Source organism: Orcinus orca, chromosome 1 (assembly GCF_937001465.1).
Source record: "Orcinus orca chromosome 1, mOrcOrc1.1, whole genome shotgun sequence".
NCBI lineage: Eukaryota > Metazoa > Chordata > Mammalia > Artiodactyla > Delphinidae > Orcinus > Orcinus orca.
The window spans coordinates 123,713,663-123,730,236 of record NC_064559.1 but is presented as its reverse complement, the minus strand read 5'-3'; the positions used below and the strand labels follow the sequence as shown (position 1 = coordinate 123,730,236).

Below are 16,574 nucleotides of genomic sequence, written 5' to 3'. Positions count from 1 at the left end.
TTTAGGTGTTTCAACTTAAATGGCCAAAACACTGGGATTCCACAATAGTAGACCAAAACCAATAACATTCATCCTTTTTCTGCTGATGAATAGTGTACATTTTTCATTTTACAATTTCATTTAAATTGAGGTTAAATTACATACAGATTAGTTACCAGATTTAGCAAATAAAAACACAGGCACTCAATTCAATTTCAATTTCAAACAAATAATCTTTTTATTTTTTTAGTATAAATGTGTCCCAAATATTGAATGGGACATATTTGTATTTAAAAAAATTATTCATTGTTTATCTGAAATTCAATGTAAATGCATACCCTGTGTTATCTGGTAATCCTAACACAGAAAAATGCACAGATCCTAAATCTATATAACTGAGTGAATTTTGATAAATGTTTATACCCATACAACCAAAACCCCATCAAGATACAGAAATTTTCATGACCCTCGTTCCTTTCTGTCCCCTTCCAGTCACTCTTCACTCTCTCCATAAGTAACCACTGTTTTCTTTTAATTAGTTTTGCCTGTTGCTGTACTTCATATAGATGGAAGTGTACAGTACAATTTCGTGTCTGGTTTCTTTCACCTAACATGTTTTTGAAATTCACTCATGTCTGTGTGTGAGTCAATAGCTCATTCTGTTTTATGGCCAAGTAATATTCCATCGTAAAACACACAATTTTTAAATGCATTCTCTTGTAATGGACACATGGCTTGGTTCCAGTTTGGGGCTATAAATGAATAAATATACAAAGTTATAAACATTCACAGACTATTTTTTGTCAGTATGTTTTCCTTTTTTTTTTTTTTTTGCGGTACGTGGGCCTCTCACTGTTTTGTCCTCTCCCGTTGCGGAGCACAGGCTCTGGACGCGCAGGCCCAGCGGCCGTGGCCCACGGGCCCAGCCGCTCCGCGGCATGCAGGATCCTCCCGGAACGGGGCACGAACCCACGTCCCCTGCATCGGCAGGCGGACTCACAACACTGCGCCACCAGGGAAGCCCTTCATTTCTTTTGAGTCAATACGTAGGACTGGTTTTGCTAGTTCAGGGGGCAAGTGTATGTTTAATTTATAAGAAACTGCCAGTTATTTTCCAAAGTAGTTGTGCTGATTTATATTCCTACCAATACTGAGATTTTCAGTTACTCCATATCCTGGTAGCTTTCACTACTGTTAGTCTTTAAAACTTCTGACATTCTATTGGCTTTAATTTTCTTTACTGTTTGTCCGTTTCCTATTTCACCAATTTCTGCTCTTATGTTCAGTATTTGCTTCCTTCTAGTTAGTGCTTAATACGCTTTTCTTTTTCTAGCTTTCTAAAATGAAAACATTATTGATTTTAAAACTTTCTTTTCTATTCTAAAGCAATAAATTTCTAAGCACTGCACCTGCATAAATTTCGAAGGTCTGCATCCCACAAATTTTCACATTTTATGTTTCTGTTTTTATTCAGTTAAAAGTAAATACTGTTTTATCTCCAAATATTTGGGACTTTTATAGACATCTTTTTGTCAGCAATTTAAAATTTAATTCCATTGTGGTCAATGGCCAAGCATATGGTCTACTTTGGTGAATGTTTCATATGTGCTTGAAAATAATGTCTAGTCTACCACTGTTAGCTGTAGTGATCAGTTTGACCCAAATTGTTGGTGCTGTCCAATCAATATTTTTACTGGTTTTGTTTACTTCTATCAGTTGCTGAGAGAAGATTGTTAAAATCCCCAACGTTGTAGATTTGTCTATATCGTCCTTCAGTTTTGTCAATTTTTGCCTCATGTATTTTCAAGCTGGTATTCAATGCATACACATTTAGGATATGTCTTCTTCATGAACTGCCCCTTTCCTCTTTATGAAAAGTCTTTCTTTATCTCCAGTATACTCCTTCTTTTGAAGTCCATTTTGTTTTATGTTAATAGAGCCCCTTGTTTTCTTATGCTTACTGTTTGTATGGTCTATTTTTTCCCCATTCTTCTACTTTCATCCTGTCTTTATATTTCAAGTTTAATACTTAGAGACATTTAGTTGAGCCTTTAAAAAAAAAAATCTAGTCCTTTTCATCAGACTACCTAATTTATATTTAAGCAATTATTGGTTTGTTTGAATTTAACTCTACCATTCTACTATTTGTTTTCTCTTTGTCCTATGTTTTTTGACCTTTATTTCCTCCTTTCCTGCCCTCTTTTGGTTAACCATGTATCTTTCAGTATTCAATTTTAATTCCTTAATTTTTTTTTTTACTTCTGCCATGTGTGTTTTTTTGATAGTAGTTGACAAGGGATTATAATACATACCCTTATCAGTCTACTTACAGTTAGTATTCTACTACTTCAAATAAAATGTAACAACCTGCATAATTATAATTATGCAACTGTATAATTCCCTTTACCCCCTGCAACTTGTGTTATTGTTTGCATATATTTTACAGCTACATATATGCCACAATGCTATGTTGTCAGTTGTCTTTTAAAAACATGAAGCAAAGAAAACCTGATAGTCATTTATACTTACATACTTATTATTTCCTTCCTTCTAGCTGATGTCATTTACCTTCAGCCCAAAAATTCTCCCTCGGCTTTCCTCGTAGTGCAGGTCTGCTAGTGACAAATTCTGTTTTCATGAAGATTGCTTTATTTTGCCTTTATTTTTGAAGGAAATTTTTACTGGATATAGAACACTGGATTGATAAAGTGTTTTGTTTTGCTTTTGAATTTGTGTAAAGATTTTGTCTTTCCATTGTCTTATGACCTCCACTATTTCTGATGAGAAGTAGTCAGTTTTTGTTATTCCCTGGTGGGTTCCCCAATACCACTTTTGGTGGCTTTTAAGATGCTCTCTTATCTTTGGTTTTCATCAGTTTTAACTATGATGTGTTAGGTATGGTTTTCTCTACATTTATTCTGCTTGGAGTTCACTAAATTTATTGGATCTGTATATTCAAATTTTCACCAAACTTGGGTAAATTTTGGCCTTTACCTACTCGTACTTTTTCTACCCTATTTCCTTTCTGTTCTTCTTCTGCGGATCCAGTTACATCTTTGTTGGACTGCTTGATATTGCCCCACATGGCACTGAGGTTCTGTGTTTTTTTTTTCTTCCCTCTAACCTTTTTTCTTTATTCCTCAGATAGATATCAATAATTTCTATTCATCTATCATCTGCACTCTGTTGTTAAGTCCAACCGTTCGGGGATTTTTGTTTGTTTCCAATTCTCTGCTGAGCGTACCATTTATATTAATTCATTACAACCACTTTTCCTTTTCATCCTCAAACATAGTTCTAATAGCTGCTTTGAAATCCTTGTCTGCGAATTCCAATATCTGGATTATGTTGGGATCTCGTTTTACTGTGTGCTTTTCTCTTTTTGACCATAAGTCATATTTTCCTGTTTCATTGCATGCCTCATAATATTTTATAGTATTCTAGGCATTACTGATAGATTGATTCATTTTGTTATGCTCCGGAAGTAATAAGCTTTGTTCTAGCAGGCAGTTAAATTATTGGCTAATCACCTTGATTTTATGGAAGCTTGATTTTACATTATGTTAAAGATTTTGTCTTTAGTTATAGCACAAATCCTTAGTGCTGGGCACAGCCTTTTCTGATAATACACAACCATTCTAGGGATTTGAGGGAAAGCCTAAGGTACTTACCAAGCCTTCTAGCTTGTTGGGATTCAAACTCTGTTTTCTCTTGCAACTGAGAGCAACAATCTCTGCTCAGCTTTTTCAGCCTTCCAGCTATGGCTTTCCACCTGGTTCACTAGAATCTTCCCTGCACATGCACAATGCAGGAGTTAGTCAAAAGACTTAAGAGGAAATCATATGATTTCAGATTGGAAGTCTCCTCCATCAGTGCCACCTTCATTTCTAGAATTTCCTCCTTCAATTTACAGCTCCTCAAGCAGCCCCCAATTCCTCCAATACCTCAAGTCATTAAGACTGCAACTTTCTCTTCAGTTCTAGCCACCCCCTCACCAGACAGACTGCTGAATGCCCTGAGGGAAAAGTCATATAAGCATATAGTTCTCAGGCTGCTTCTGGTCACTCCCCAGTGCCTTTAGACAATTATTTATTATATTTTTCCAGAGTTTATAATTGGGAGGGTTTGTACATTACAAGCTATTCCACCACTACCAAAACCAGAAGGCCTTCACTTTATAATTCTTGTTTAATTTAACACCTTAGAAAAAAACAATACAGAACTGGTACTTAAATGCCCTTGTTTCTCTCCTCTTTTTCATCCAACATAGTGAAAACAATGTTTCACATACATTAAAATATCTTTTATCTCAAATGAAATGAAACAACTCAAAATAATCTCTTCTTAATTGATGCTTTCAGAAAGTAGGGAAGTAGTTGCTCAACTTCCTATGAATCTACTGAACAAAGAGTTCAGATAAGTTGATTAGGCCATGAAAACACAATTGACTGACCTTGAACAATGTTGGGGTTAGGGATACTGACCCTCCATGCAGTTGAAAACATCCCTGGTTCCACATCCATGGATTCAACCATCTGAGGATTCAACCAACCATGGATTGTGTAGTACTGCAGTATGTATTTAGTGAAAAAAAAATCTGCGTATATGCAGACCTACACAGTTCAAACCTGTGTTGTTCAAGGGTCAACGGTACTCAGAGGTAGACCAACTAAACTAACATGTAGCAAAGCTATTTCTGTTATAAACTGACAAAAGTATGAGACTTCATAGTCATGAAACATAATAAATGGAGTGTGATTTACAGCTAGGAAGAAGAATGTGGCTACTTGCATACATACAGAGGCATATTAACTGTTAAGAGATATGATAAATCTTGACCAATCCACTGTTGTTTTCAAACGTAAATTTTTAAAGATTTTATTTTGTAGTCAGCAAGTTTTCCATTTGTCAGCTTGGATGTGAAAGATGCTACTTAAAACCAAACAGCAACTGTACATGGCTGGCTGAACATTTATAATTCAACAATTATATAACCTCCAAAATACAGCAGAATATGAGGCACATAATTAGGACGTCAGCTAAACAAGACAAGGCAATTCAAAAGGATGTCATGTTGTGGCATGTGCTCAGCTGAGCTTTAAGTAAGTAGGACTGTTGGGTGGGGACTTATTCTTCCCACCTCTGTTTATATGCATTAATACCAAATGCTGTCAGGACAACTTATCTTGCAGTCAGGACATCTGACTTTTTAAGAAAGAAGAAAGTTCCACCTTGTATCAACTGATTTCATAAACAAAAATTGCTTTTAAATGGTTCTGTCAATGGATGTCTATCTCTAAGTTTTCCAGCATGGTCTGCTCCATGTATGTATATCCTGAAAAACTGCCAAAATAGCAGCAAAAACTGATGACATCATAGGGAAAAAACTCATTGCCAAAGGAAACCAAGCACTGTTGAGTCAGCATCTTTCTTCTTGGTCACTCGTTTTATACATACTAGGTAAACCAAAAGACCTGTTTGATTTGTTATACAAATATGTGTATGTGCATATATAACTGAAATTAACATCTAACAATAAAATGCCTATGTTCAGAGTCCATCAATGCTTTGGGATTCTGAGCTCTTTTCTGAGATGGAAAACAGACTTAGCATCTCCATCTCCAGTGGATGCAAGCTGCCTCCTGTGATAATCAAGGAATGTAATGGTCCTCCCAAGTCCACAGTACACATTTGCTGCAAAGTGCCTGCTGCAATTTTCTGGTCTTCAGCTCCAACCCTGGCTAAGCCAACACAGAGTGTCTCCTCGGTGACTGCTATTAAAAAAAAAAAAAAGATACCACCATTCAATTCAGCAAATGCATTATCTTGAATCCATTCAAACTAACACTAGTACCAAAGTACATTTAAAGAAGACCCAAATACATTACATCTCCTTAGTCACTCATTATGGACTGATTATCTACTGATAATCAGTAGATAGATCAGTAGCACTCATTATCTACTGATTTATCTAAGGCTTTTCTAAATTATTTGCACTACCTGACATATAAAGTAAAGTAGTACTGCCTAACTTTACCCTTTCAGAATTCCTAAGACCTACCTTAGTTTAAATTTTTAGGACTTGAATAATTCCTGTATCCATACTCTATTGCATAGTGTTTGTCTTTAAGTTCCGAGTGAACAATGTTTATTACATGCTTATATTTTAAATAAAACGTTTGAGATATATTCACATTGGCCAAGATATACTGGAAAAACCAGGGGATTATAAGCTAAATACACAGATTTGAGTCTGTGCTTAGCCACCTAACTATATGACAAACTTCAGTTTTTTTCTTTTTTCTTTTTTTAGTGGAATACTATCTGTCATAAATGGTGGTTTAAGGACTAAGATAATAGATATGAAAGTACTTAGTAACTACATAGCCCTTAACAAATAAGAGGCATTATGACATTCCTTATGCTTTTTTTTTTTTGCGGTACGCGGGCCTCTCACTGTTGTGGCCTCTCCCGTTGTGGAGCACAGGCTCCGGACGGACGCACAGGCTCAGCGGCCATGGCTCACGGGCCCAGCCGCTCCCCGGCATGTGGGACCTTCCCGGACCGGGGCACGAACCCGTGTCCCCTGCATCGGCAGGCGGACTCTCAACAACTGTGCCACCAGGGAAGCCCCCTTATGCTTTTAAGTTCAAAATAACCAACATTAGTGAACTTTAGTATTATTCACTCTGGCCTGACAGCTGAAGGGCTGACGCTCTTGTGGTTTTGTTTAGTTGGGAAAGCTGTCCTGATTGAAAAATGGTCAAAATGGGGCAAATGATTTCTACAAGGACAAGCAGGCAGTTAAGGAATTCTGTGCATAGGTATGGATATAGAGCACCCTTGCAGATTATTTGTTTCATGACTTTAACAAGGCCTACTGAGGCCAGTGTTATTCAAGAATCTCTTCATGTATCTTTTCTATCAAGAAATAGGTGCTCAAAGCCAGTCAGCACCTTACAACAGAATATAATGACAGATTCATTTAAGAACGTCTCAATAAAAACCTACTGACAGTGAACATTTTATGATATACCACATCTATTAATACTATGTCTAGATATTAGGAATATAAGGATAAATTCTCTTGTCTTTATCCTGAAGAAAACTATACCTGGTCTCATTGTTGAAAATGAGAAAAAGTAGAATAAGTATACTTTTACAGGACAGAGTTTACCATAGACTTGGGCTAAAATGGAAGTTCTGTATTTTACCAAAATATTTATATGTTAACATATTTACATAAAAGCTGATTTATAGTTAATTTGTAAAAAATCCTTACTTTCTAGAATGATATTAATTTTACTAGAAGGAACTCCATTATTTTTCAGTAGAACATTCAGCTTATGAGATTTAAGGTAATGTTGAAAAAAAGTGACATGGAAAAATGCAATGCAAACACACTGACTCTCACTTCAGTGGTGTTGGTATATATATGTGTGTGTATGTCAGACGTTACATACACATCTCGGTGTAACAGTAGGGGAATACGAGAGCCCTTTTAAGGTTCTTCAGTACCTGGTTCTTCTCCTCGTATTCGCTGATTCTGAACAATCTCCAGAAGTTGCTGGGCTGCTTGGTTTACACTCATATAATGAGGAGGTTCATAGATCTTTCTTCCCCTGTAAGTGTAAAACTAGATGCCACTGTTCTTAGCCATGAAATTATACAATACATTTTTAACACAGTTACTCCCCCAGGTATACTCAATTACCATAGTCTACATTATGTTTGAAGCGGTCACTTGTTACCCACTTTAAGTATACATTAAAGCACGGATACAGTGATCATTTATCTTAGGTTTCTTATGCTTTTTTCATTGTTCTACTTCAAATGCCCTCTCATCTCACTGAAATGCTGGCAGAAATAAAAGTCCAACAACTTAAAAGATAATGTTTAAATCAAAGTTACTTTTATTCAAAGTGATACTTCAGGCAAAAATAATTCAAAATAAGTGGCAATTTGTTCTATACCTTAGTTTAATCAGGTTCTATAGTGTTCATTTTTATTACCATGTTTAAACCACATATCCCTCTTTTCACATCTTCCTCTAAAAAAAGTAAACTAAAGAGATAAATATCTCAAAATCTTGGAGGATAAGATGTTTACTTCCATATGCCTCAAAAGCCTACCACATTTGCCCAACGATCAAAATAAAAACACTGCTTTTGCAGTTTACAAAACAGTTCATATAGATTATTTTACTGACTCTCAGAACAATTCTATAAGTCAGCACTCTCCAAGAGGAATATAAAGCAAGCAGTAAACAGAATTTTAAATTTTCTATAGTCTCTAGATTAACAAAAGTAAAAAAAAAGAAAAAATTAACTTTAGTATGTTTATTTAACCCAATAGATCCAGAATGTTATATTTCAACATTTATTCCTATAAAAATTATTAAAGATTGTTTTTGTACTAAGTTTTTGAAATCTGGAATGTATTTTATATATTAGCACATCTTAATTCAAATGTTAAATTTTCATTGGAAATACTTGGTCTGTATTTAGATTTCATAAAATTCATGGTTGTAAAAGTAGATTTACATACTGAATTGTTCTAAATATACTTAAATGTTTTCTATTAACGAAGTTGAGTATGTTTTAATTTAATTAAAATTAAATTATAAATTCAGTTCCTCAGTTACATTAGCCATACACATTTAAAGTGCCCATTAGTTACACGTGGGTAGCAGCTACTGTATGGGACACTGCATCTATAGGCAAAAGGGGTTAGTACTCGCATTATACAAATGAAGAAAATACAGCTCAGAAATGGAAGTAACTTGCCCAAGAGCACATAACCAGAGGCCAACTCAAGACTCAAACCTGTGTCTTCTGACTCCCAATTAACTCATTCCACAAATATTTACTGAGTGCCTATCGGGTGCCAACCACTGTTCTCAGTACTGACCCAAGAAATCTATTGCTATTTTCACTCTATCTATCACACTGCTTATCATTTCATAAGATTGAAAGTATTTAATTTTGCACTATTACTGAAAACTGATTTTCAACAATCTTTAGAACTCATGTTATTTAAGTAGAACTTATTGTTCACGGAATTAAAGTAGATGTAAGCATTCTCAGAATAAGAACTTACTTGATTAGATTTTCCAAAGACTGCTCCTTTACTTTGATGTCTGTAGGAAGTAAAAAATAGTTCTCTTTTAATTAACTACTTTATCCAAAATCCTACGTGTAAACTTCAACTGAGTCACCTAAGTTTGTGGTAGACATTATTCTCAAGTCTCCAAAATGCTAATTTCATTGAGTCTATGACAATCGGTCCTCACACTTGTATCTGGCCACTTTTTAAAGGAAATATAAGGAAGAAGGGAAGCTTGTGGTTGTGTAAACGTCATTAGTTAGAAAACAAACATGAAGTTGGCCCTGAGACCATCCTGAAAGGATCGAATTTCCTCTTGGAAAAGAAGACACAGGAAAGAGTTAGATAAATATTGGCATATACACTACCAAACAGCTAATCAAAATTTTTGTGTTCATTTCTATTAGGTGGTAACTGCATAGAACCAACTGAAAAGTCTTGTTATGTTCCTCTTCTTACCTATTTTTCAGGCACTAGAATATAAGCTTCAATGCATGTAACATAAATAAAAGAAAATTCTTACCACATTTTGAAAAGAGACTTTTGCTTTCTTGTGAATGGTAAGACATGCCTAATAACTTATGAATACTTTAATACCAAGTATTCATACTTTAATTGGGATTTCCTGAGCACTGACTGGTAGCCAGGTACAGGGCTACCACAGCGGCCAAAACCCACGTAGTCTTTGCTCTAATAAAGCTTGACAATGCAAGCATCACAAAGATTTGATCCTTTACGCTTTTTAATCACTGATGCTCAGCTAAACAATTCGGTAGAAGGTAAAAAAGCAGAATCACTCTACATCCTCACAGGAACTCAGCACACAACAGCAAGAGCGACAGCTGCTTCCTGTTCTACATGCTGAAAACAAATGGTTCAGTCAAAGTTTGTTTTTGCAAAAATAAATATAGTGCAACTGAGGGGTCTTTCTGATAGACTTCTACAGCTTTCCCAAGTGATTATAAAAGTTTTTCTCATAAAGGATACTAAGTATTTGCTTGGAAAATACTCCAGAGATAATCCCTACATGTATTTCTAAATGTTCTTGGAACCAGCAGTGAATATATTTTTCAGGTTCGAAATATCATTAATTATTTAATATTTCCAGTTGTCTGGCACATATAGGAAAAAAATGTATATCTATTATTGAAATATGGCCTGCAATACAATTAATGATATATAAGTCGACTTTGAGCTCCTTTACACAGTAGTTGTAATATTTTTTAAAAATTAAACACATTTATTAATGTATTCACCTTGAGCTTCTGAAATGTTGTCATACTTAAGTTTTTAATTTAATATCTTCAATAGTTTTACTTTTTTACTGATATGCTCTACAGAATTTGATTTTAAAAATTAAGAGGGCTGGGAAGAATTTTTACAGGCAAATGCTTTTTAATTGAACATAAGACTGCATTAGTGAACTAATCTCAAGCCAGACCTATCTTGATACTTTTCCCTTGTCTTCACACAGGCCATAATTATTCCTTTCTACTTCTACTTGCTGGAATGTAAGCTTCTCCTATTCATCTTAGTACCAGCGCCTAGCGTAATGCAAAGTACATAGTAGATACTCCATAAATTCTACTGAATAAATTTGTTCACATGGCTCTACTACCACCAGCCCATCTTAAACTATCTACCCTTTAAGTAGAGTAAAAGTCCCAGCTCCTTCAGAAAGCCTTTACTGACTTCCTCTTAAATGCTCTTTGTCCTCTGAAATAGCCATACAATTAATGCTGTATTTTATTAATCTCTAATTACATTATATATAGCAGTCTTATCCTTCCAAGTAAATTTTAAATTCTCTATGGTTTCATACCATGACATAATCCCTACAGGGCATGGCCCATAGCAGGCATTCAGTAAATAGGTACTAATTTGAATAATGAGAATTCCAGGTGATTAAATGATGAGATCTATGGTTTGAGAATTTGGAACCATGATATCTTATACTTCACACCTTGTTCCTGTTTTTGTTAATGGAGCAAGGAAGATATATTGTTTAACCTTGTTTGTCTTTTCCCAGGAAAGCCAAGAAAAGAGGCAGCTCTTAGAGAGAGTTCAAGAGCCAAAGTTCTGGTCTGTCCTTCCTGCCTCTCCATACAATAGAACTTAACTGTTCTATAAACTTTCATGTACACAGCACATTAGTTCCAACTAGATTTCAAAACCCTGAGGGCAGGACCCATGTCTAATACTTCCTTAGTATTCCAGAAGAACCTAACTCCACATTGGGCATACAGTAAATACTCAATAAATACTGTAAACTGATTTTCTGTCCTTCCAAAGTTTCCAAAAGATAAATCCTATTTTTCCTCCTTTCCCCCATTTTTTATGATACATGAAGATGTTATCAGGTAGCTTGCCTCTTAAGACTACTTTTCTCCCCATTCTGTTTTAAAACCTCAGTTCTGTTGTAAAACACACACACACACACACACACACACACACACACACACATGCTTTTTAGTACCTGAGTTCCAATGAATCCTTATTTTTTATCCCTCAGTTGCATATACTTCTACATCTGCCTTTAATAAAATTCCATTTAACAGCTGTCCTTCTCACATCCTTCTAGTTTGACTTTCTACCATACTGCTGGCCTTAATTGGATCTAAGTTTAAGATAACATGATGGATATATCTAATGGCATATTCCACATGAATTAACAAGTGTGTTACAGTCGGCCTGCCAGTAAGAACTACAAAAAAAGGAAAACTAGTATCTTTCCACATGGAAAATCGAAACACAAAACTATAAAGCTAATTAATAATGAATTACTAAACTGCCCTGATAATAAACTAAAATAAGAAAACATTATTATACCAGTTAATTGTGGGATATAGGCATAAGCCAAAAAAATGTTAGAGAAGCATGCATGGCCTGATCTAGATCTAGAATTAATTAGATGTCAATGTTAATGGAGTAAAAGGAATGTATTCTAGCTGGAACTGAATGAGCTAGCAAGACTTAAGTCCCTGCTCTTATGAAGTAGGGAAGAAAACCAACAAGTTAATAAAATAATTCAGATGGATGGTAAGACTTAAAAGAAATAAAATAAGGTAATGGGAAAGAGAGTCACTGGGCGATACAGGGTGTACCACATCCGATTAGGCAGAATTTCACTTTAGATCAGGAGTCAGTGAACTTGTTCTGTAAAGAAGTAGGTAGTAAATATTTTAGGTTCTGAGGCCACAAGGTCTCTGTCAAAATTACTTATCACTGCCAGTGGAGCATGAAAGCAGCCACAGATAATACATAAATAAAGTAGCATGGCTGTGTTCTAATTAAACTTTATTTATAAAACAGGCAGTAGACTAGATTTGATCCACGGGTGCTAGTTTGCTAACCCCTGCTGGATAATTTCTGATTTCTACCCTGTAAGAAATGCTAACCATTAGTAAAACTTTTCTACAGTCTTCTCTTTTAAAAGAGACATATTGATTGAGGTTCTGATAATGTACAAATTATATATCATTGAATAATAGAGAACTGTCTATATTATACAAATAACCTAAATGCCTTTGGCAAATAGGAGTCTTTTCTAATGTTCTGAATATCTGTACTTACTACAGAGGCCAAAACCATGGGTTCATTCTTTGCCCTGATTCTGTGCTATGTGGCAGACATTCTTCTGCTGTGACTTCACACACAGTATCACTAAAACAGTGCAATTCAATGGATGATCCGAGGACTGATGCCACTATGTGAGAATTCTGTTCCCAATAAATGATAAAAAAAAAAAACTGCAGGAGTAAGAATAAGTGTTTACAAACACCTACAGTAATTTGACTTTGACACAAAAGATTAGAAACTTAAAAGTAAATAAATATATGTATTTTTACATATATTTATTTTATGTATGTGTGTATATACACACATATCTACACACACACACACACATATAAATAAAAGAACAAAAACTTGGTCCTTCACCACAAATTGAGAAGTACTGCTCTAAACACTTCCATGAGGCAAGAAAAGATTATTCCTATTTGATAAAAATGAAGGCAAAGGTAAGGACTGTTGACAATATTCTCTAGCTGGTATATAGTAGCACTCAGATTTTGTCTTCTGATCCCAAGTATAAGCGTCATTTCAAAGTTATCAAAGATGCCAGTTATTTCTTTTCTGTTGACTAGCCACAGATTAAAGCTCCGGTTATAGCATTTTTACAATACACACTGTAGAATAGGAACTGATAGCAAATGTGAATCAGTACAATTCCAGTACCTCTGCTGACAAACGCAGCCCATCCCTTCTGAAGCTCTATCAGTACCACCAGCTTAGTGTACAAAGACAGTGATCCCAGCCATTTCCACACTAGGTAGGAAACAGAATTTGGCAGCATAATACAGTGAAAAGAGCTGTGAATAACAGGCTATTTGGATTCTACGAATTCTGCAACTAATAATCTGGGTGACAGTGGGAAAATGATTCAATATCTCTGGGCCTCAACTTCATCTGTAAAATAGGGCTTCAGCAAGATGATGTCAAGAGTCTCTTTCAGATCTATAATTCTGTGATTCTGATAGCATTAATACTACAGTATTCAAAGGACACCATAAGGAAGACAGGATGGAACGTGGTAAGAATAAATGCTCAATACGTCTACTGAATTGCTGTAAATTGACCAGAACAGGGTCTTACTGGACCAATGGGTAAAAGATGGAATGCTGGCGAGGATCTATTAGGGCGTAAGTAGGCAGCAGCACGAACTATGGCACGTATGTAGGAGTAGCCATGTCGTATTTGGAACAGAAAATTCATTTCTCCACAGAGTACAGGGGAGAGCATGCCATGCAGAGTAGCTAGCCTGTATCCCACAGAACAGTTTCACCTTCACATAAAATCAAAATGAGAACAATATGACAACTCCACATTGTCACCCTAAAGAAACTCCACAGCCCTTACCTAGTAAGCATAATGTGTGCATGCCGTTTTGTCTGTTCTTCTTCACTTTGTCAAAAAAGCTTTCTGGTCTCCAAGTGTCTGTCCAAAAAACAACAGACACTGTCTCTCCAAACCTATACAACTAGAAAAAATAAAAACTAAAATTAATTAATGATGGAACAATTCACTAACTACTATTTCATAGACAACAATAAAAATAAAAAGCGAGAACCAAACTTGAGATGGACTGGGTATCAAGACTGTCACACACACACAAAAAAAGGTAATAAAAATTCTCTTTGATCCACAGCAGCTGGTGTCATTCTGATGCCCTTTCAGTTGGAGATTTCTAGTATTTCTGCATTCAGTATGGGAACATATGTAACTACTTCATGATTTAGCTAGGTAGCTGCTAAAAATACTGAAATACAAAGAAACCAGAAGGAAGCCAAAAAAAAAAAAAAAAAGACTTTTGAGCAGTCAGAGCACAGTTCACAAAGTTAATATTATCCTCACTTTACAGACGAGTCCACTGTCAAGATCAACTGACTTGCCTAAGGTCACACAGCTAGTTAGTAGTGAAAAAGAAACTCAAACCTAGGTCTGAGGAAAAGCTCCTTTCTACCATGACGTCTCAGTAAAATTCATGCACTGTATACTCACTGCAGCCATATCCCAAAATCTACTCCCTTACTTTACCCACTGTTTATTCCCTCACTATAGAGTTCAGTGATAGGCCTTTTCCCAAACCTCCTCCTTTCCCCCCAAGAGGCCCACCCACTCCACCTGACCACCACACAACCAAGAAGCTTGCTTTGTTCCAACTTGCTTCCAGGCTGACTGCACATCTCACTTAAGTGAGTCCAACTCCAAATCTTATGCTGAGAAAATCTAGTTTTGAATTTTGGTTCCTCAACTTGTTAGCTGTGTGACATTATTCTAAGTCTTAATCCTTAAAATAGGAACAGTGATAACATATGCCCTTCCAACCCACACGGCTGTATGAATCAAATAACATGTAAAAAGTTATTCAAACTGTGAATAATATGCTTATATTAGTTCTTATCTAGGTACTGCACAAAGGATTTTATTTTCAAAGACTTAATATATGGTAAAACATAACACTGAAGTTGTTATGTAAAGGTTTAATTATTCAATTTAAAGAGTGCCTGAAAGAATTTTTAGTAGAGCTGGAAAGCACTAAATGCTGGAAATTACATCTAGTCCTCTACTGTAAATTAGCTGTGTGATTGAAACAGCTCTGTGACTTCAGGAAATCACCTAACTTTTTTAAGTCTAAAGTTCTTCATTTGAAAAATGAAGAAACTGGTCTGGAGAAGGGATTATTGTCCCCAGGCTTCTCAGTTTTCAGAAGCTGCTGCAAGACGCATATAGGGAGGAAAGAGAGAAGCTAGGACATTCAAAGTCCTTCATCCCCCCATCACTGAAGAACCTCAACTTTTCTCAATTTTTATATGTTGAGGTCTTAAAAACTATCACCAATATTCATAATGGTGACTTTGAGATCCCAAGGGAAGGTTCATCGTATTCCTCATATGGCCACAACCTCCAACCTACCTACCAATAGGCTTTATTCCCAAAGTCCATTTGAAAATTGTCTGAAAAGGTATTTCCCCATAGAAGCCATGCTATCCAGTGGCAGTCGAATTCATAGTGTACAAAGACCCATGTAACTCTCAGAATTCAGTCATAAACCTTCCAGCCACACCTAACATGGTTTCTCTGTAATAAATGTATTTAGAGTGCCAATGTAAGATCCCTGGAATACATTCACCCAAGCTACAAGGACTAAGCCTCTCTGTTGAGGGCTTCTGCTATTGTTGTTGTTCTATAAGAGGCAAATCTGTCCAACAAATATTTTATAATAAATTTATTATAAATCATCCACTATGTGCCAGGCATTATGCTATGCACAGGCATAAAGTGAGAAGCAAAGCAGAGCTCCGGTCCTCATGAAGTATGCAGTCTCACTTATACCTTACATAGCAGGCAAAAGCTCTGGAGTCATGGCTCTGGTTCCTACTAGTTGGATGATCATGGTGACTAGTTCGGTGACTTTCAGGAGGAACTCCCTTGCAAAATGGATATAATAATTATAAACCTAATAATGTGTTTTGTTAAGGATTAAATGACATACTGTATGTAGTGCCTAGTGCCATAGTAAAGACTCAATAAATGTTAGGAATTTGATAATATAACAACGATAATGTTTATAATGATGATATGAAGATGTTCTAAAATGCTGTGTTGTGCTATAATCCAACTGCTCTCCTTACTGGAGTGAGCTCAAAAACATTAACAAACATTTGAAACTATGTTTATGATTTAATTCTGACAAGTTCAATCGTTTACATTCTTAAAAGGATTTTTGGCATCTCTGATCAGATTTTAAAATATTAACATTACTCTATTAAAAAAAACTTTAAAGGAAAACCATTAAAGAAAATTTCATATGCAACCATATATAAATACTTTAAATAGCTTTTCAATATTCTAAGAGTCATGAAAATATAGTTATGGAGGTAAATTCTTCATTCAGATAGAAGGGGATAGATGATTTAAAAGAGAATTGA

General features: G+C 35.5%; 1 protein-coding gene across 1 annotated transcript in view; it reads right to left on the bottom strand.

The window, feature by feature from the left end:
- Window positions 1-4,841: 4,841 nt before the first annotated feature.
- The window catches only part of DPH5 (diphthamide biosynthesis 5), a 36,662-nt gene continuing 24,929 nt past the window's right edge, over window positions 4,842-16,574 (bottom strand). Inside the window, exons 5-8 of the mRNA XM_033433915.2 lie at window positions 14,002-14,122; window positions 9,079-9,118; window positions 7,498-7,601; window positions 4,842-5,753 (exon numbers count right to left, since the gene is read on the bottom strand). Of these exons, the coding sequence (XP_033289806.1) occupies window positions 5,530-5,753; window positions 7,498-7,601; window positions 9,079-9,118; window positions 14,002-14,122 (489 nt within the window). The 3' untranslated portion in view covers window positions 4,842-5,529. The remainder of the gene's footprint in view (window positions 5,754-7,497; window positions 7,602-9,078; window positions 9,119-14,001; window positions 14,123-16,574) is intronic.